The sequence below is a fragment of the Grammomys surdaster genome, unplaced genomic scaffold, assembly GCF_004785775.1.
Source record: "Grammomys surdaster isolate TR1022 unplaced genomic scaffold, NIH_TR_1.0 126178, whole genome shotgun sequence".
Taxonomy (NCBI): domain Eukaryota; kingdom Metazoa; phylum Chordata; class Mammalia; order Rodentia; family Muridae; genus Grammomys; species Grammomys surdaster.
In genome coordinates this window covers 1,448,363-1,471,022 of record NW_021620984.1, presented here as the reverse complement: position 1 = coordinate 1,471,022, position 22,660 = coordinate 1,448,363, and the positions used below count along the sequence as shown (strand labels likewise).

Below are 22,660 nucleotides of genomic sequence, written 5' to 3'. Positions count from 1 at the left end.
GCTTTGGGACCTAGGAAACCATAAAGACAACCCAGTATGAAAAAGGCCACCACCATATATCAGTGTCTCCTTATTCTCCCAACTCTCTTGTCTGTACTTTGCCGTTAACAGCAATACAAATATATTTCACATCAAACAAGTTGATTCCCTCAGCAGCTTTCAGCTTTTATGTTAAAATTTAGATGTTTTAAAATGATACTGCGGAGAGAAGAGGGAGAGGTACATGCTTGATTAGCATTCCTCACTAGCAGCCTGCTTGCTTTCAATGAATCTTCATTCATGCTCCGTAGTTTACTTTGTTACTTCCTGCCCTGTTCTCTTATGAGACTTTCCATAATAAATCTTCTAAAATCCCTCACCAATTTCTAGTCACCAATTCCATTCAAAAGCCTACCGCAATGCTAGCAGGTGATTTTCACTGCTCCGAGAGAAGATCAAGACTATCTGGATATTAATTCCTTCATTTCCCTTTAATCTCTTCTTCTCAAAAATAACCATCTTATCTCCAAGGGAGAACTGCCATTTTCCTTTCAATCGCCCACTGAGCACCACAGTCATAACTCTGAAGTTGAAGGAGGTTTTCTTTGATTCTTAGGATCTAAATAAGATTGATTCATAGTCCAAATTTACACTCGGATGAAGTCCGAAGTCATTTTAAAAGTTTCTAGAAACTTCAGAAAATAAATTCTCATAGTTACCTCTACATCCAAATTTCTGTTTCTATATGTGTGTTCCTATAGCATCCATACTGACTCAAAAGGAAGGTGAAAGTCTTATGAAATATTAATATTTTTAAAAAGGAAGAAAAGGAAAAAGCATGTAGGGTTGGGACATTCGTTTTGTTTTATTTTTTATTTGTTTTGTTTTTCTGAAAAGGTCCAATGATATCTCTCTGACCAGTGAGAATAAAATAATATTCTGGAAATTCTTGTACATGACAAGAAAAGAGAAGCGTGGTCTTACCCTATTCCCTGGCTAGAATGTGTCTATGGGCCTGGATCATCAGTTCACGCTAGTTCATATGACCAGAAAACAACAAATAAGTTCTGATATGTCAGAGCAGCTCTTTACTTAAGTCTATTACTTAAGGAGCATGGGGGCAGGGGCAGGTAAAAACCTATTGCTCAAGGCCACCTTCAAGTCTACAGGCATTTGCTACTGAAACATTAAAGCTGATCGAAGATTCCAGAACCACAGTAATTGGAAATTTAAGTGGTATTTCTCAAAAAGAATTATAGCACGTCACATGTGAAATAATCTTGCATTTAAATCACTGTACGAGTCACTGAATAAGAACAAATTATCTGCATAATTTGAATGTAAGATATGTGTATTCATAGCTAAGATTATTTTCTCACTTAAATCGTGGTCAGCCAATGAGTGTAATTTAGTAAATAAAAATTTCCTGCAAAACATGGCTACTTTGGAAGTTTACACCTACTGTTGAATTTCTTTTTTTAAAAAAAAAAGTCTCATGTGATATTAAATTTTCAATGATTTTTAATATGGTAGGAAGCTGAAAGGAAATCTGTTCTGTTGCCTTAGGCCTCTGCTAGTGTAATGGGTCACCTGTTTGAAAACATCACAGCATAATAAACAACTTATAAGAAACAGAATCTACTATGTAAAGTGATTTACTATACCTTTGTCAGAGAAACTTTATCATATCAATGGTTTATGTTTAATATTACAAATTGAAAATATGTTGCAAATGATTAGTTTGATGGGAAAAAATCATGTAAAGACCAACATAATATTGCACTATCTCAGTCTTTATATATCATTAAGATGACTTTAAAGGTTAAAAAGTCAAAAGGAAGTGCCTAATTTGAATATGCTACTGATTTGACAAATTGGGGGGAACATAATTCAGAAACATTAGCTCAGAAAGGAAGAAAACTCCAGAGAATAATAAGATGACATTTCTGGATAATGACTCTAATTACATCCGGAATGTACAATCGGGTATCATTAGGTATTCCTGGATTATCAAAAAAAGAATGGATTTAAATTAGAAACACAGGTACCACTATGCTTTGACACCCGCAAAACCCATTACTTAACAGCTTCTGAAACTGACAAGAGCAAATGCCAATCAAATAAATAGCTCATATTTAGATAACCCAGGTAATAGTTCAGTGGGGATTTTTGGAAAAGAAATTATTATTTCAATGCCAAGTCACGCTTACAGCTTTGAACAAGTAGCAAAACATGGGCATGTTTCTAAAATGGATTTCCCAGCATCCGCTCAAAAGCTGGAGGGGATGGCTTAGTGTTTTAAGCTTCAGATTTGAAATACCTAGACTCCCTGCAAACTACAATGTTAAATCCTCTGTAGAACCACAGCTTCAAATGCTATCAGGAAAGACTCAACTCTCCAGCCTTTAGAGACTGATAAATTGAAAGCCATGAAGTTCAGAAGAAAAGGAGAGGAGTTTGCAGCTGTCCATAATTACCACCCTCAACCTTGAACACACACACATGCACATACACATGCACATTCACATACACACATGCACACCCACACATGTACACAATGCACACATGTATACACTCACACAGATATACACAGAGACAGAGTGAGACAGGAGAAAGAGAGAGGGAGGGAGGCAGGGAGAGAGGGAGGCAGGGAGGGAGGGAGGGATGAGGAAGAGGAGGAGCAAGAGGAGGAGGACAGAGACAGAGAGAGAGAGATGGCGATACTTGCAGCAGCTTTTAAGATTTCACTAGAAATTTTATTCCTGGAAAGACATCAGCATGCTTCTCTTCTGAATCCAGAAATCTCTGAACTCTGGTATCCAGCAGCCTCATAAACATTAATAATAACTTTCAGACAACTCAAAGTGAACAGAAACTATTTTCAACTCCCATTGAATGCAGTCAAATTCTGTGTAGTCACTTTAAAATGCAATCTAGGTATCCAGCTAGCTCATAGGTATGTCTTCACTCTATACAGACTGTTCGCTCCAGATATTAATCAATAGATATTTGGTAAATGCTAATTAAAATGAAAGCATACTACTTAATTATTTTATGAATGTTCTTCTAACTCTTACCTCATTCATTAAAACAAGAAAGAATATTAACTCCATTTCATAGATGAGAAAAGTGTGTCTCTGGAAGATTGAATGATCTAACTAGAGCTGCCACGTGGTTGCCCAGAGTTTTAAAATTCAGGCCTTGAGACCTGAGATATTGTTATAAGAATGTTTTCCTTAGTAACACAGACCTTTAACCAAATAGAACTAAGTGATGTATTCTAAGCTTGAATAAAAATAATCATATAGCTTTCATATCTTTTAAAATCAATAGCAATGCATACCTGTTACATATAATTAATTATTGAAATAAGAAATGAGGTAGATACTAAGCAAATGGCAGGGCATTTTGACAAGTCTATCATGTATTCTTAACAGATGACCATTTTAATCTAGAAGTACATCAAAATCAAGCAAAAGGGTCCAGTTACACTGAGAAGAAAAGAAAAATCGGGTCTAAACTATTCACCAAGTTGCTACAAAGAAGTAGCTAAAAAAGAAGTAATAGTCACACAAAAGGAATCCAACTATCCAAAGTAATTTAATGTCTTTAGGATGTAGGATGTAGCTGTAGCAATTTTTCTAAGCATACACAAAGTGAGCTCACTGAGTACCACAGTAGATGAGTACCACAACAGCCACCAAAGATGGTGTATGTATTGAGACTGCATACTATTTTAAGTACAAATGCCCATAGATAATAGGCACATTGAGAGTTTCAAATATTCCTATTACAATATATTTTAGCTTTATTATCTTTTGAGCACACATACTGTGTGTGTGTGTGTGTGTGTGTGTGTGTGCGCACGTGCGCTTGCAAGAGGGAGGAGAAGTGAGGGAGGAGAGGGAGAGAGAGGGGAGGGGAAGGGGAGTGGGAGTGGGAGAGGGAAATGGAGAGGGAGAGAGAGAAAGTTATAAGACCAGGTGAACTTCTCTGATAAGATTTTGATTTCAAGTAAAGAGAGAATTTGGAGAAAAGAGTAGACACAGCACAAGGGAAGAAGACACAGCCTAACAGAGCTTGCCACCATGAGTAGAGTTTCCTTCCATCCTAGGGTAAAGCCCAAACTTTGACTAGGCCAAGGAAAAGAAGTTCAGGATGACAGGCTGAACCAAATCAATGAGGTTATTAAGAATGTATACAATTCCAAAGTACGGATGAAGGCTTCTCTCCAAGAGAAACAGACAAACAAAGACACACACTGGGAGACATAACACAAAGAGAGAATCTTGGCTAAGTTACATTCCCTAATGGATACAATTTAGAAGGTTTTAAGATTTAGAAAAACTTGACATTTAAATCACATTTCCTTCAAGCTCAGAGATTTGTAAGGTCTACTGTTTATATTTGGGGATGAGGCAGGGATGTTAATATAAAATCCAAGACAGCAACACCCAGTCTTCTTGAAGTAAACATTGATCATGTGTTGTTTTTAACATCCTTGCTTGAGCTGTCCTTAGGAAAATAATCTCCACAGACTAAAAGCTTTATGAGTTTTGTTGAAGTTTCATGATTCTCAACAAGGCAAGGAAAATTAGATCCCAAGAGGGAGGGTTTCCCCCTCCTTATCTTGTTCCCTTTAATTTGCCTGCCTTGTTCTCCCAACTCTGTACGAATCTATGTTCTTTCAGCTTGGAGAAATTATATCGCCCAAAACCAAGCTGAAGGAACCTCGACCAGTTCTCCATGTATTATATTTTATAATTCTTGAAAGCATGTCTCGGTTCTTTGAACTTATAAATAACAACTCAGGTGCTATGGAAAATTAATTCTGAAGACAATAAGTGTTTTCCTTGCTTTCTTATTCCCTTTCATCCATCTTTCCCACCTCAACCTAGCACGAGCTTTATGCTCATTAGCACAGCACAAATAGTTTGGTCCTCCTCCAAAACCCCAAAGAAGGATCATGTGTCGTTTCTTTTTAATTACACCTAACTTTTTAATAGCACTTCCCTGCCTGGGGATAATTCTAGGATATCTTATGCTGTTTAAACTGCAGATTCAGTTTCCATTCAATAAGAACCTTGTAGGGTTTCGAAGCCTCACAACTCCCACCTAGTTCATATTTTACCAGTCTGGATAGATTTATAGATGTTCTTTAAAATTATGTCTTCCTTCCGCTACATGGACAAGCATCCCGGAGTCCCAACGGGATTACTGGTCCATGCTCACACATCTGTGCAGCAACTGAATTATCAAAATGAGCAGCCGGTACCATGCATGTAAAGCTCCCATTTCTCCTTTTATTCAAACATTTATTTAGTACTTAATGGTGCCAGGCATAAAGATAAAATAAAATACCTTCAGAAAAGAATGGAATTAGCCTTCTTGGCTAGAGGCAAGGAATCTGCACTTCAGTGGGCAATGTACAGGGTATGTTTCTGCTTGCTCAGTGTGTCCTTTCCTTCCAGCTCAGGGATTTGTAACTAAAGGACGTCCTACAAAAACCTGTGGTGAAGAAATGATGTAAAGTGTGTGTTGAAAATGCCTCAAACGAACTTGGCCCTAAGCAGGAGCACTTCACCTACACTCAACATTTTAAAATTTTAAGGAAGTCCGGGGTAGATTTTAGCTCTGGCCGACTGTCTACCTTTAATCTGCAGTTAAGATGGCAAATCTATAGAACTCAAATAGTTTCTTATCAGTTATCTGAGATTTCAAGTGACACACACACACACTTTTCAAGGTCCAACAGCAGGCCTAATCTCGCGAGAATTGAGGGAGTTGGGGATGAGACCAAAGGGAATCACGAGTCTTGAGGAGGTCGAGACCTTTCTCGCGCCGCTCGGCTGGGCGCGCGGCCGGCCGGGACTTTTTTTCCGCGCTGCTCGGCGGGGCGTTCGGCTATGGCGCGGAAGTCGAATCTGCCTTTGCTTCTCTTGCCGCTCGTGCTGGGCATACCCCGGGTGCGGGGCTTCAGCCCTCTACCCCTCGTCGTCAACACTTGGCCTTTTATGAATGCCACCGAAGCAGGTGCGGAGCGGCAGCCCGGGGTGGGTGGCTGCGCTGTGCGAGCTCTTCTGTTCAGGAAGCTGCACTGGGCCCTGAGCGTTACAGGAGCTCCAGCAGGGCGGGCCTCCTTTCCGTCTTCTTCCTGCATCTCTGCCTTTGCACCAGACCCTCTCCATCCTCCCCGCCACTACCGCATTTTAGGATCTGGTATATTGTTTTGCTTCCCGCACCAGCACTGTATTGGCTGACCTCTAGCCCTTGGGCCTCTTTGCTATACTTTTACAGAGCCTTACTTTTTGTGGTGGTCTTTTGCCATGAAGTTTTCTTCCGCTCTCCACTTCTTGTGAAAATCTCCCTCCTGTTTCTTCAGTATCTTCTGGATTCCAGTTTAGGAAACTGGTCATTTCCTACTGATGCATATGTGTTTGATCAATGTTAGTCACGCTGCCCTTATAACTACTACCTTAAAATTATCATTAAAATTATCATTAGAGTTTCTTAAGGTTGTACCTTATACCCCCCCAACCCTGCCACCCTTGAGACTGCTGTCACATTAGTTGTTTGTGGATACAGCTGGATCCAGAAACCACTGTAGGGAAATGTGTATGTTGTAGGGGATGCATAGGAAGCAGCGAAAGAGAAATCAGACCGAGAAAGAAACCCCAACAGTAACAAAACAAAGAAAATCCACCATTATATGCTTGGTACAATTCTATGTAAGTTGCTAGTATTGGAATTGGGGGAGACACTTCTTAAAACCAACCTTTAAGGAATTATAAGTAGAACATCTGTCCTTTAAAGACCTACCCACTCAATACCCACAGAACACAAAACACAGACAAGAAACAGACACCTTAAGAGAAATGACTTTTCGAAACTGGGCAACTTCTGAAATACAGTGTGGCCTTGAATGAATTTTTTATTCATATCTATCCATTTCTTCTGAAAATGAGAATCATAATTATAAAATATTATATCAAAAGCTGCATGAAGGTGAGATTAATTCACCCACATGAAGTCATTTGCTGTTGTAATATTCTGCCGAGACTTGCTATGATACTTGTTCTCAGTGAGAGTGTAAATTGTGCATATTTTAATAACCTAACAAGTGACATATATATGCCTGTAATTTCAGCTCTCAAGTAGCTGTGGTAGGAAGACCCAGACTTCTAGGCATGCCTATGCTGTACATGGATTTTCATTTGGGCTTAGGGCTAGATAGCAAGACTCTTGTCTCACAAAAGGAGAAAAATAGTAATGAAGAAATGTTAGGATGTGATTGAGAATACTTTAAAGTTCAACTGTCTCCAAATAGTTTGAATCTACTCTCTTAAAGATGACATATTTGTTACACAGAGAAAAATAGTTACCACTAAGTTTTTGAAATAATTTCCACTAAGAGCCAATGTCTTTGAATTCTTTATAGTAACTAGCCATACAATTTTGTCTGTGCCATTCGAATTTCCCTGCTGTGCTCTTGTCCCATTTGGTGAAATAACTTGTTAAAATTTCAGCTTAGCAGTATAAATGTTAAGAATAAAAAACCTTAGACATCTCAAACTGTTCTTGGCTTGTTGCATTTCACATTGAAAATTATCTGACTCTAAATCAGCACTGTTGGAATTTCACAGCATGGCAGACATTAGTATCCGGAGGCTCTGCCCTGGATGCAGTGGAGAACGGCTGTGCTGTGTGTGAGAAGGAGCAGTGTGATGGTACTGTAGGCTTCGGAGGAAGTCCTGATGAAGGTGGGGAAACCACACTGGATGCCATGATCATGGATGGGTAAGGATGCCCTTCGGGACCTGTTTTTGCGATTTCCCGTCAGGTTAGCTCATAATCAGAGCAGGATGGAAGAATGCATGAATATGAGCGTACATCAGAACCCCTGGCTTTTACGGGGCTTCTCCCTTCCAAGATAAAGAGTCGGCAGGAAGAGAAAATAAAGCCAAAAGGTCATCCTGATACTCAGGATCACAGAAAAGTATGTGGTTCAGTAGCTTCGGCTGACGAGAACCCTCAGTTACAGAACTGAGCCTGTGACCCAGTTATTTACTGCCATCTGCAAATACTGTGGTCTTGGTGACCTCTCCCTGAAGGCCTCTTTGAAAGCCGTGTTTAAAATAATGTGTTGGGATATATATGTATACTAAATTGACTTTTTCGTTCTTAGATTTTTGTCTGTGGGAATCTGTCAACTTTACAGGTGATTTTCACTTCTGTGTTGAGATGCAGTTTAGCCTTCAACGTATTGCTGCTTAGAGAAATGCAGCTCTTCTGTCCAAGAGCCAACAGAAATGCCTTTGTAAATCTTCCACATCCTTGCCTTCCAGCACTGTTATGGACGTGGGAGCAGTGGGAGGCCTTAGAAGAATTAAAAACGCGATTGGAGTGGCTAGGAAAGTCCTGGAGCATACCACACACACGCTTTTAGTGGGGGACTCAGGTATGTTTAAAACCACACTGAAATTCTGTTCTACTCTTTTTGTCAATTATCCCTGAAGAAGAAAAGTAGAAAGAAAAGAACTCCCTGTGATGTAGAGAGCAAAGGAGACCTAAGTTCAAATGCCCGCTGTTTTATTTCATCAACAGTAACTGGATAGATTCCTTCTGTATCTTGCTTTGTCTTCAAGACCACATTGTAAGCAATACGTTATTATCCGTCACTGAGCGATTGCTGCCGCTGAAGCAGGTTCCATCAGTTCCCTTCCTGCGTTGCATTTCTACACATAGAACACCCAGTGGGCACTGTTTATATGAGGCAGTAGTGCCAAAAAGAGATTGCAGTGACGGTCACTTAAGTCTTTTCCAGGTTCCATTGCAGAAGGTCCTAATATGGCCTATGATGAAGAAAAATATTAATGATGTGCCTATGAAGCAACCTTAGTAGGCTTGGCATAGAATTGCAGAGAAGGATGGCTTTCGGTGTTTGGAGTCCATTTGTGTGTCTGGTTCTTTTCACTCTAGTTAAAGCAAAAGAATTCTGTGTCAGTGAGAGGTGTGCACTGTGAAAGGCTGTAGTTCTTCAAAGTAGAAAGGAAAGATAGGAAAGTGAGGCAGTAAAGGAAGTGTATACACAACCGAAAGACCAACAAATTAGTCATGGGAAAGAGACAGAGATACACAGTCTGAAGTTGTCCAATGGGTCAGTCATGGGAAAGACGCAGAGATACCCAACACAAAGGTCTGCAGTGGATCAGTGATGAGAAAGATACAGAGGTACACAACCCACAGGTCTCCAGTGAATCAGTCATGGGAAGGACACAGAGATACACAACCCACAGGTCTGCGACAGATCAATGACAGGAAAGACACAGATGCACAACCCAAAGGTCTCCAATGGATTGGTCATGGGAAAGACACAGGGAATCTGAGAATCCAGAAACTACTCCCTCAAAACTCGGTTGAAAGCCTGTTTACCAACCCTTTGCCCCATGTGAGTGACAGCTGACCCACAGAGCCTCTAGCACATGTATTTTGCTTAGAAAACAACGCATAGGCTTACACTTTCCTCTTTCTTCTCCAGCCACCAAGTTCGCTGAAAGTATGGGGTTTCCCAGTGAGGACTTATCTACCAATACCTCAAGAGCACTTCATTCCGATTGGCTTTCTCGAAATTGCCAGCCAAATTACTGGAGAGTATGTGTGTAAATTCAACTTTAAAAAGTCAGTTACTTGACAATGCTCAGTGATCCCTTTGGCCCTCTATTGCCTGTGTTGATTAGTGTCCTGGCCACTTATTAGAACCAGTTGTATGAGTTGATTGTGGGTGTGCCCCTCTTCAGGCATCCCTCTCATCCTGCTCTCTCTGGCAGTAGTATGTAAGTTCAAGGTTTGCTATGAAGAATTGAACTGACTCCATCAACACTGTTTTACTTGTAGTTCCTTGGAACAGAATCGACAGTCTAGAATATTTCTTAAATGTTACCTGTGTGAAATATATCCAATATATTGCAGTGCTTTGACTAGAAAATTCACACTTCAGTATCTAGTTTGTCACTAGTGGGATCATTTTACTTCAGTAGGAAATTTAGCATTTATCAGTTTGGTTTTGCCATGCTTCCATGAATATCTTAGTCTCTAATCTCTTTATTACGTTAATCCTAATTACAAAGGCTTAGCTCATTTGTCATGAGAGAGCTGGCAGTAAACCTTGGACACAATCTTACAAGGTATGAATAGAATGAGCATCCCTAAAGGAAAAGTCTGAAATTCAAAAATGCTTTGACCACCAACTTGATGTCACAGGAACAAGCGTGAAAGGCCATACTACTTCAGGAAGTGCAGTCAACCCACAAATGCAACTAAAAGCCTGTAGAGTTGTCTGCACAGTAATCCTAGAGATAGACCTATAACATGGGTGAATTGTCTGCTTACACGTGGGTCCATCTCTGAGCTATCTCATTATGCACATATAAAAATTGGTATCAAGACAAGGTATTCTGACAAGGGGTGCTCAGCCTGTGTTAAGTTCTTATCTTGGCATGGTGGTGGTGGTGGTGGTGGTGGTGGTGGTGGTGGGTCCCTTTAATCCCAGCAGCTGGGAGGCAGAGGCAGGCAGATCTCTGAGTTTCAGGCCAGACTGATCTTCAGAGCTAGTTCCAGGACAGCAGGCCTACACAGAGAAACCTCACCTTGTCTTGAAAAAAGAAGAAAGAAAAAAGTTGTTATCTTACTACCAATCTGTTCAAACATCCTAAATGTATTGGTATATTCCTGTACTTTTAACATTTAAGAGAATCTTATATTGCCACTTAGAATGGCTGTAGCCAGAGGGGTCCAGCTCATGGCTGGCAGGCTCCATGAAGCTACATGAGCAGTGTCCAACACAAAATTACAAAATTGCTTAGAACCTGACATTCTGTGCATGTTGTTTCCTTATAACTTGAGTGAGCAGTTTTCAAGTTTAAATGTTACAGTTTAAAATGCTATGCCTCTGTGTCAAAGTTGGATACTTTGTAAACCAAGATTAAAAGTAAGGTGGCTTTTATAACAGATTTTACTTGAAATCTCACAATTTGTCATCTGGGACCCATATTCTGACATGTACAGCTCAGGCTGGCTACTTATTCCTATGAAATGAACATGTAATTTCTAAACACTGTATACCTGAGGATTTATGCATGTAAAGATATCTGGAAACATAGTCTTTGCACATGTTCTAATCCACAATATGTAATTTTGAGAACTCTCCATTTTCACATAATTTTAAGCTAACGTTTAAGTTCTGAGTTCCTGTTATCTTTCTGGTTTCTTCTAGTGATTAGCAATCATACACAATTATTTGCCCATTTCTTTAACACCCCTTTTAACCAAAAAATCTGGAATCTTGTTTACAGAACGTTATACCAGATCCTTCAAAATACTGTGGACCCTACAAACCTTCTGGTTTCTTAGAGCAGAGTAATCCTGCCCACAAAGAAGTGGCTATCCATGGTCATGATACTATTGGTAATTCACTTTTTATGCAAATAATTGATTATTTTACTTAATGACCTTCCATAGCTCATATTCACTTTTACCTATGTGCCAGGAGTTAGCCTGCTTTCATTATTTTAACTGCCACATAAATACCTCATTGGTATGTTTACCTCGCTCTCAATATATGTACAAGCACATATATATATATATATGTATATATATATATATATACATATATATGTGTGTGTGTGTGTGTGTGTGTGTGTATACCTTAAAACATGAATTCATATAGGTGGTATATGAATAAATAAAAATATATGTCGTTTTATCTTAGCATCCATATACACTTTTGTAATTACTTATATAAAATACCAGATATCCAGTAACTATTAAAATGTTGATTATCAAATGATTAATATTTATTGCTTTGGTTATTTTATGTAACCAAATTTATATTTGCTATATAAAATGACCTGTAATAATTTTTCTAAGCTGTAATGCTGACTGTTTATCTTAAAATCAAAATCAATGATTTTATTGGAAATTGCCCTTGAACACATACAGAAAATAACTTGTAGATTTGATTATTAAGAATACAAGGGTTTTTTTTTGTTTGGTTGGTTGGTTGGTTTTTGTTTTATGTCCAATAATACTATGAAATCATTTATACCACTGATATAGTTTTTAGTATTGTTAATTTTTCCTGTTCTTCCATGTATAATTTAATAAGAGAACATACTTTATTTTCTTAATGGAGTCAGTATGTAAAATCACACTATCATAGAGTAGATGATTTATAAACACCCGGAATGTATTTCTCACAGTTTTAGATGTGGAAAATTCTGAAATGCAGATAGTGACAGATTCATTGTCTGCTGCAGTCCCATTTTCTGGCTCATAGGTGGTATGTCTGGTTCTCTGGGTTTCTTGTATTAATCCCCCTAATTAGAGCACTGCCCCTAGTAACGGTCCCCCCTGCCCACAGTCCCCTCCTACATCCATCACTTTATGGATCCAACTCTGAGGGGACCCACACCTCACACCGCAGCAGTCCTCAGTCGAGCCATTGTGTGGATGTGTTGAAGGGATGTGCTGGGTACTCACATTGCTTTCTTTTGCTTTTTAATCTCTAGGCATGGTTGTAATCCATAAGATGGGACATACTGCTGCTGGCACCTCTACAAATGGTATAAAATTCAAAATACCTGGGTTAGTGTTTCCCGAAGAGCAGACTTCTCAAATATGTTTCAAATGTAAAACAGTGTATGCCAAGGCTTGTGCAGGATGCCAAGGATAAAGTGAAATCCTAACCTCAGGGATAAATGTGGAAGGAAACATAGTAGCATATGTTAATGGCCAGAGCAAGCCAGATACTACAGAGTTTAGAAATGTTAGGGGTTACTGTTTGTAACCTGAGTAGTTAGTAATGCCGGTAAAATGATGACTTGAGACTGGGACCTGACTACACAAGACTGAAGGGAGTGAAGGGAGACGTGCAGCATGCAGCCAGTGGTCCTGGTGTATACAAGTACACTCCAGGTTGATGGAGTCGTGGCTGGAAGAGAAGCTGGAATGCATGTGTGTGTGTGTTTGTCTATGTGAGTGTGTGCGTGCGCACATGCGTACGAGTACTCGTGTGCATGCTCTTATGTGCTCTAGTGATTACCGAGGAGCACTTCCTTGTGATAGTAGAATAAGAGGAACCCAAGCCGGATGAGCTTGAGACACTGTATGTTTCTTTTGTTGTTGCTTTGTTCTTAAGTAGAAGAAAGGTATTTTAAGTAGGTTTATTAAAAGAGGAAACTAGGAAAAGTTTGGCATGTTGCGTAGGAAGCCGTGTAAGGAAATAGTGAGAGCTGTTCAGGAGAGACTGAGAGATGTGTAAGCAGAGAAGAGTCGCTGTAAATCTGTGGACGATGACACGATGAACTGATGACAGTTTTTGCTAAAAATTTTAATTGCTAAGTGCAAGTATTTATGGAGTACAGCATGATATTTCCATACATAGAAAAACATGAGAAATAGTTAAACCAAGCTACTTAACTTATGTATTGTCTCACATGCTTTTTAACATCTCTCTTCTTGCAGGTTTTACATCCCGTATTTAGTACTATTAAATGTAATTTCATGTGTACAGTAGATCTCTAGAACTTATCCTTCTGGTTTTAAGTCATTTCTTTTTCCTGTCAGTCAACGTCTCTCCACTGTTGGGAAAGCAGTATTTGAATCTGTTTCTAAGAATTCAGTTTTGTTTCAGTGCAAATCTGTCTGAAAACAAAGTAATAGATTAGCATTGCTCTTTGAAAACCTTAATTGAAAAACAAACAAAAACTGCACTCTCGTCAAGAATTGACTTAAACCAGTAGCCAAGGTCTGGGCGGGAACAGCCCCCAGTTTTGAAACAGTTTACAACATAATTTAGTTTACATTTGGTTTCCTGTCCTGAAATTTTATGTTGTCTGTTCACAAAGTCGTGTAGGAGATTCACCAATCCCTGGAGCTGGAGCCTATGCTGATGACACGGCTGGAGCAGCTGCAGCCACTGGAGATGGTGACACACTCCTGCGCTTTCTGCCAAGGTGGGGCTTCTTACCTTTGTAAATTTCCAAGATCCTTGGAAAAGACACGTATTGGCAGAGCAGATAGGACTTTTGTAGTGTGTTGTCCAGATTCATGTGCAAGACAGGTTTTCTCGAAGCTGGGGGTGTTTATTTTGTTGTTGTTGTTGTTGATTTTATCTATTTTTGATTTTTGTTGTTGCTGTTGTATGGTTTGGTTTGGTTTTGCCAGTTAGCTTGTGATCCTTCGCTTTGAGTCATCTTTATCCTGTGAAGTGAAATGTGTCTCACCCTGCTTCACAGAGGAGAGTGCTTGCGTTCTTTTTAAGGAGTGGATACAAGGTCTGAGATAACTGGGAAGAGTAGAGACTGCAGTGAACCACTGTATGCAGTTAATAACTACACATGTGTAGTTTGAACACGTACAGTGTTAACCCTGTGATTATAGCTTTTCCTTATCCAAATATAACCTCTATTTGTGACTTTTGCCTGTTACTACTAAAGTGACAGTTACTCATCCAAAGCCAAAAATAATAGTCTTCATCAGAAAATAATGGTGGATGATTTGAATAGATGACGTTGTGGCAGAGTTTGCTTGTCTTGGTAGTAAGGCTGGATAGGACTTGTATTCATTCATAGGTATTATGCTAGATGTGAAAAATGCGGTGGTTTCTGATTTTCTGATGTTAAACTAGCCTAGTATGGAGTTAGTGTTTATTCTGTCCTCTGATACTAAGCTGTCTCCTCTGTTTATATTAGCTACCAAGCTGTAGAATATATGAGAGGAGGGGATGACCCAGCCATAGCTTGCCAAAAAGTGATTTCAAGAATTCAGAAATACTATCCAAAATTCTTTGGAGCTGTTATATGTGCCAATGTGACGGGAAGTTATGGTAAGTTAGATCTGTTTTTATTTGAGTGAATTTACAAGAGACCTTAAAAGATACACACTTCTATCCAAGCCCGTTCTACACTATATTCATATAAAAAGGGAGTCTGTAAAAGTTAGGATGATTCTAAGTGCATGTCAGTTGATGATCTGTCAATTCTGCTGTAGCATTGAAGCATAGACCTAAAATGCTATTTTGTCTGACTGCTGGAAGTCCTGGCCTACTGTTCTGCAACTCTAATCTTCTGTATCTATCTTAAAAGTTTAGTTTGGGCTGGAGGGCATGTTGATAGGCAAATTTAGTCAAATCCTTTTACTGGTTAGAGATAGTGAGGATAAATTAATCTCCCTTACTTCTTTCTCATGCATTAAAACATCTCAGTCATTTCAGTCTTCTTAGTGTTCTGAAGAATAGACACTTGCTAGTTAGTAAGCCAGACGACCAGAGGAATTGTTCAGGCACTGCTTGTGCCGTGTCTTGTATTCTGTCTACTTTCTTATGAGCCAGTCCCAGCCGCAAAGTGTAGAAGGTCAGCCACTGCGGATTCCCATCCCTGAGCCTTCAGATGGAGAATACTCACAGCCTGCTGATCAATAGAGCTTATTAGGCTAGACTGCTCACTGCCCTGCTTTGATCTTTTACTTCCCACACTTTTGTATTTGAAGAGCTTGTTTGAAGAATGCCTAATTCTTTTTAAAGTTCTAAGACATAAAAGTCAAACAAAGTTATGAGGGGGGTGCTTTATGTATCAAATAAGGCAGTTTAATGATTCCCTCTCAACAGATAAGCCACAAAAGGCTCAAATTTACATTTAGCAGGGTGGGAAGATACTAATTATCTAACTATATGAATTAAAAGTTGACTACTTCTAATAAGTCATGACAGAAGGACCTCTCCCCCTGCAGGGATGAACAGGAACTGAACTCAAAACAGAAAGCATATTGACTAATAACTCTTCTTGCTTTCCATAAGAGTGAACGAGCAGAAAGAAAGGAAAGGGATGATGTGGGAAGGATTTATAGGTAAGAGAATGTTCTAGTAGCTAGGAAAATAAAAAGTTTGATTTTTTTTCTAAGAAAGGGATTGAAAGAGTAAAATACTAGCAGTGATACTAAGTGTATGGGGGTGGTATCAGCTCTTTGATGTTCAAGGGGATCAATTAGGTCTGGAGAAATGCTCAGAAGTTAAGAGCACTTGTTCTTTGTATTCATTAATTGGTTAATTTATTAACACTTCATCCTGATCGAAGCTACCCCTTCCTCTACTCCTCTCAGTCCCCCCTCACACGTCTTCCCCCTCCCATCTCATTTTCTCCCATGGAGATCAACCTGCCTTGGCATATCAAGTTGCAGTAGGACAAGGTGCATCTTCTTCTAGTAAGGATAGACAAGGCAGTCCAGTTGGGAGAAAGGGATGCAAAGGCAGGCAACAGAGTACTAGACAGCCCCTGCTCCTGCCCTTATGGGTCCCGTATAAAGACCAAGCTGCATGTGTATTACATATATGTGGGAGGTGGATAGGTCTGTCCCACTCATGAAGAGCACTTGTTCTTGTGTAGGACCTACACGCACACACACACACACACACACACACACACACACACACATTAGGTTCCCAGTACCCACACAATGGCTCACAACCATCTGTACTTCAGTTCCAGAGTGTCTGCCTCTTTCTGACCTCCTTGACACCAGGCACACATGCGCTATACATACAGGCAGACAAGCACTTAGTTACATAAAATAATTTTTAAAAGGCTGTAATTACCTTATCCTCCTCTTCTTCCATGATTACTATGAAGGCATGAAGGGCAATACATATACATATATGTAGAGGATCTAGGTATGCAACATACATAATGCTATATGCCTCAGCAATGTCTACACAAATATTATTGTTACTGTTTCTGAATGCGTGCCTCCTGTAACCCTTACCTGTCTCTTTGGCTTAAGGTGCTGCTTGCAACAGACTTCCAACATTTACTCAGTTTAGATTCATGGTGTATAATTCTCTGTACAATCAGCCAACTGAAGAAAAAGTAGACTGCATCTAATCTATTCTGTCTGTCAAGGTGAATGTGAAGAGGAAAGACATGAAGGCTCCAAAAGGTGCTCAGTGACATCATGTAGTGTCTTCATTTATTTCAAGTACTTGTGTAAATTAAGTGCAAAAATAAATTATCCTGAAGTGCTATTTCTGTATCTGATTCCTTATTTGTTTATTTTCATTTAAGGTCTGTTTACCACTTGAGAATGAATATGCATCATATATATATGTATATATATGTATATATATACATATATATATGATGCATATTTTTTTAAAACAGTAAGTGGTATTTTAATTTATGATCAATGCCATGAGAACCTTCTTTTACTCTGGGGTTTTATTTTCATAATGTGATAGAAAATAAAGTATCTGTATCTGAGTACCCAGAGGACAGAAGCATGCCAGGTCCCAGAGAAGCAGTGACATTATCTCAGCAGATTAGACCTAATTGAATTTCAGAAGTTACAGTGATATGTCTCTTTATCATTAATCATTAGCTTTTACCGGATGTTCTCTATGACCTCAAAGCAGGACTGATGCCATTAAAATATATGAGTTTTGTTCTATACATTATGAAAAACTGATAAATGTTTAGTTGGTTTTCTTTAGATCTCTCTTTGAGGGAGCACTGAGTAGGTGAATATTGTTAATACAGAGAAATATCTGATCTTTGGGCAACTAATACTCAATATTGATCATTACTTTTGACAATCATTTAGAAAATATCAGTAAGTGTGCTGTCTAGGTTGCCATTATTTCCCAAATCCCTATATCAGCTACCCGTGCCTGACAAGTACAAAGACACTGTATGTCTGATTTCTCAACATTTGAATGGTGAATTCAAAAATCACCATTGCATTAATCCACCATTGTTGATAAGTTAAATGCATTATATAAGTTGAATGCAAACCTTAATATGTAGGCCATACGGGACTGCGCTATTAGACAGGCATAAGAAATGGTAAAGGGAGCTCAGAATTGGGAACGGCCGAAGTGGAACCGTTTCCTACCTGCTTCTACCTGCTCTGGAACACATATCCACCGTACCATACTGAGGCCCATGGGCTCTGGGTCACTTAACACCTGGAGATCTTCTCCATGCTAGTGAGGTATGTAGATAGCCCTGAGCCTTCAGCCAATGAGCTTCCCTTTCTGGGTACTCCTTCCCACAAAAGGTATTTTATCCATGATTCACTTGAAATAAAGTGTATGCATTTACATCCACCGTCAAATAAACCAATATGAATAAGCAAGGATTATCACAGAGAGTTCCTTCCTTAAGGTGGAGAAGGCCTTCCTCTTAAGGAGCCACGCCTAAAACTCCCAAGGAAGGCCTTCTCTATACGGGCCCTGCTCCCTTTCAGACCGTGTTCTGCAGTTTCTGCTTGAATGGACTCCTCCACTCTCTGGTGTGCAGATGCCCCAGGGAAAGGTAGACCGGTGGAACCCACCCCAGCCCCACCCCTGTTCATGACTCTCAGTGGTACACAAGTGACACAGAATTTGTTCCAGACCCACTATTTCCCCTTTTGGTCCAGCAATGGAGAAGACAGTGAACCCCTGAGTCAGACTTTGTTCCTCCAGAGCAGCCACATCCTAGAGTAGCTCCAGGCATCCCCTGCGGAGAGGCAGACCATGGTACATCATTAATAGCTTTGTTTTATACACAACTTGATATTTACTGTTGGTTACCTGTTGAGAATAACCCATGTACTTATTCTCAGGCTATCCTGGCTATCAAAATTGTTTGGGAAGCCATTTTTAAATAGTCTCTAGCAGCCCGGAGTTTGCTGAACTTAAATTTGAACCCAGATTAATAATAATACTTAAATTACCTGAGATACTAAGTAATGTTAGCCCACAATTTTCTAAAGCCCAATGCTTTTCTAAAGGAAGTGTTCAGTGTTGGCAGAGAGAAATACCTAGATTATTTTCCCAGAGGATTTAGGTGAACACTATACTCAAGTGCTTCATTTGTTTTGCACTATCAACTACAGACTGTCATGAAAGTTTTGATGATTTCAAATCCTTCATTTATTTATATTGACCCATTGCAATAGTTCTTCCATAAGAATGACAACACACCACTTATTGATCTCAACTACCTACGTCTTTGAGTAATTATAATGAACAGACATCTGTGATGGTACCCAGTGGACATAAATTATGATGATCCAGTATAAACTATCCTGACTAATGCATAAAATACGTCAATCAGTTAAGGAGTTTTGTGGATATTACTAAAATAATAAGAGTATTTAAATCCTCAAAATGAAAGGTTTTTTTCCTGATAAGCAAAGGTATCCTAGAAGATGCTGATAAAAAAATTGATTTTAAAATGTTTAAAGTGTTGGGACACTTGCAGAGACATTTTCCTAAGGAATCTTTAGTAATTTTAAAAGAAGCCCATCTGCCTGTATTCAGTGGTCCCTGAAAAGTCTGGAAAAGGCAAAACATTCAGACCTTTGTGGTACTGCCATGTATTCAGGAATGTGTGTTCAAGGATGTTTCTATAGCAAAAGTTCTACAAGCCTGAGATGTCTCCCTCCTGAGAAAGAGCATATTTGTTTGCTGTCTAATCCCAGAATGTTTCTCTGTGACACAAGTAGCAGTTGGGTTTGTCTGCAGCCCCTAATTAAAAATTATGATTTCCTAAGACTGTTTGCTATTTTTATGTCAATTACATTGTGGGAATCTTTCTTAAATAAGCAATCTGACACCATTGAGAATGAAGAGAAGAGATGATACTGGTGGACCAGAAGCCAGGTTAGTTTCCAAAGGCCCCCATCCCAGAGCCTGTGTGTATCTCATTTTATACTCAAAAAACATAAGGCAGAGTGGCCAAGTAACTCCTTTGTCTCTGACGTGTCTTTCATATTTTCTGTCAGCTTCTATGACAGTATGACTGTTAGATTTGTTTGTGAGATTGTGAATTTTGACTACCTTATTTAGGTTGAGAAGGACTAGGAGATAAAAATATCTCTTATTTATGAAACCCATTGTAGTGGTTTGTATACAAATGCTCCCCCCCCCCATAGACTCATGTGTTTGAATGCTTGGATTAGGGGGTTGGCCTTGTTGGAGTAGGTGTGGCCTTGTTCAAGGAATTATGTTGCTGTGAGGATGGGCTTTGAGGTCTGCTATGCTTAAACTCCACCTAGTATGGAGTTTCAGTCACTTGGCTGCCTGCCAAAGGTAGTCTCCTTGCTGCCTCAGATCAAGATGTAGGAGTCCTGGCCCCTCTAGCACCATGTCTGCCTGCATATTGCCATGCTTCCTGCTGCAATGATAATGGACAAAGCCTCTGAAAGTGTAAGTCAGCCCCAATTACATGTTTGCTTGTATAAGAGTTGCCTTGGTCATGGAGACTCTTCACAGCAATAAAACCCTAAGACACCCATTTACAATACCAAAATGGTAAAAAAATAAAATATTCATGCCTAATAGAATTCAAGCTTTAATAGGTGACACAGAATGCTTTATGTAAATGTTAAGTGTTTCACATAATTAACATTTTCTCCCTTTTCAGTTGTACTGACTTAATTACATGTTGCTATAGGTACAAAAACATTAAAACATCCATTTCCAGTATCAACTCTCCGATGGTTTGTTTTGACTTCAGAGGTACAATATATTTTAGCTGATATTTTATACCCAGGCAATATACTTTCAACGGTCATAATTTTATATTGTTGAGCATCTTTTTAAAATGTCATGAGTTCTGATGTTCAGTGATTGAACTTAGACCTCAGGACCCAATTAAACTCATTTAGCATATTTATTGTACAATTAAAATTCATTTGAATGATATCTGTAGGTGACATATATCTTAATTGGATAGCACTTCTGAAAATAAATTAATGCATTCATGTCATTTTGTTGGTGAAGTTTTGGTTTTAAGATTCCAGGCTTTTATAGAAACTCTAAGTGGCTTGTTTTCTTTCTTTATTTTTTTCTTTTTGTTTGTTTGGTTTTTTTTTTTTTTCAAGACAGGATTTCTCTGTGTAGCCCTGGCTGTCCTGGAACTCACTCTGTAGACCAGGCTGGCCTCGAACTCAGAAATCCGCCTGCCTCTGCTTCCCAAGTGCTGGGATTAAAGGCGTGCGCCACCACTGCCCCGTTGTGGCTTGTTTTCTTGAGTATTAAACTTGTCACATATCAGGCAGTAGGTTTTCCACTATTTTACACAATTAAAAGACGAAGTGACAAGATCACCAAAAGTGTAAACTGTGATGAATAAGTGCTGTGTGATACATATTTTCTCATATAGCCGAGGGTCAGCCAGTTTTTTAAAAAGTCATATTTTAGTCCTGAGAAAATCACATCTACTTAAAGGATAAAAAATGACCACATTCAGGATGGATATAATAGAAGTTGGAGCTGCTGTGTTCAGCCTATTTGCTGCCTCTGAGTTAAAGGGAAGGAAGTTATTTATGGTTCCAATGGGTGGATACTGCATTAAGAATTGGTCATTTGATTTAAACTTGTGACCTTTCTGAGTGGCGCATTAGATGTGTTTGCTCATTTGTTTTCTCTAATTAAAATCTTATTTCTATAATGTGAATGGTGACATATAATATTTTTTAAGAAAATCAAATCTTAGAACAAATCTACGAGAACAAAAATCCCTTCTAATTGCTTGTAATCCATCTCATTTCTTTCTGACTTGTGCAAAACCCTTGAGCACCATAAATGTCACAATACTTCTTTGCATTCCTAAATAAAACCAGTATTTTCTTGTTCTGTTCATTGTAATTAAGGCTGATTGAAAATAAAACCAAAGTACTAGTAAAATAAATATCTGATGACCCAAGTTAACTTAATTTCACTCAATGAGGCTGAATCAGTTTAGTACATAGTAGCCATATATACGTTGTATATATCAGCAAACACTAAATTAGGGCTTATTTTCCCTCTAGAGAGACAGGTTTAAGATAATGCTGCGTATTATACACATGAACAGGCACACACACTGTCTTCAAGGAACTTCAGAACCTAATTTCTTGAATTCAAACCCTATTCTCTATCAGTGATTAACTTTATGAAGTTGACAATTAGCTTCATTTGAGTGTGTCTCAGTTTTTCATACCATGGGAATAAAGATAATATACCTAATATAGTGTTCCTACATCCCAAATTCATTTGAGGAGCTTGGTATTCAAGGGATGTGATTAGTGCCCTTATAAAAGAGACTTAGACAAGATCCCCTCCCTTTCTTCAACAAACCAAGGACATATAGGATGCAGTCTCTGAAGCACAGAAAACCTTCCTCAGACACAGAATAGATTGCTTAGAAGTCCAGTGTTTAAAATACTTCAGTAGTCATCTTTGACCAATCATTTCAACACCTTAATGGAGCAAAATTTATACAATGAGACCAGAAAAGGAAATCGACAGTACAGAGATGAAACGGAAGGGTAAAACAACTGACTTGCTTTCAAAGGTCCAGCACAATTATGTAGAAAATATGGAATATTCAATAAAACTTCTTCCAGACACCACAATGGTGTCATTCAAGAATGCCCTGTGCACATTTTCTCCCCTTTGACTCCATCCAGGCTACCAGCCTGTGTTTATCACTCAGATATAAAGTGGGTCTTCTACCTTAGTTAATGCTTTTAAGCACCAGAGTTTTCACATGTCACCAAGCTGGTATCCAACCACACTTAAACTACCACTGGCATTAAAAGTTTTCCATCTTATTGCAAAATTTATTTTGTTTTGAGACCTCACAATTCTCTCAAAAATTCA

General features: G+C 38.9%; 1 protein-coding gene across 1 annotated transcript; it reads left to right on the top strand.

Annotated features, from left to right (window-relative positions):
- Positions 1-5,789: 5,789 nt before the first annotated feature.
- Aga (aspartylglucosaminidase) lies at positions 5,790-17,053 on the top strand. The gene is made up of 9 exons (XM_028757652.1): positions 5,790-6,012; positions 7,623-7,776; positions 8,325-8,437; positions 9,518-9,630; positions 11,331-11,442; positions 12,546-12,621; positions 13,884-13,991; positions 14,730-14,863; positions 16,813-17,053. The coding sequence occupies exons 1-9, from the start codon at positions 5,886-5,888 to the stop codon at positions 16,911-16,913; spliced, it is 1,038 nt and encodes a 345-aa protein (XP_028613485.1). The 5' UTR covers positions 5,790-5,885; the 3' UTR covers positions 16,914-17,053.
- Positions 17,054-22,660: the final 5,607 nt, after the last annotated feature.

Bases quoted from the DNA above. Each gene is read 5' to 3' on its own strand.
- Aga (XM_028757652.1), top strand. From the start codon at position 5,886: ATGGCGCGGAAGTCGAATCTGCCTTTGCTTCTCTTGCCGCTCGTGCTG. The intron at 8,438-9,517 runs GTATGTTTAAAA...TTTCTTCTCCAG, and splicing joins GCTTTTAGTGGGGGACTCAG to CCACCAAGTTCGCTGAAAGT. The intron at 13,992-14,729 runs GTGGGGCTTCTT...TGTTTATATTAG, and splicing joins CTCCTGCGCTTTCTGCCAAG to CTACCAAGCTGTAGAATATA.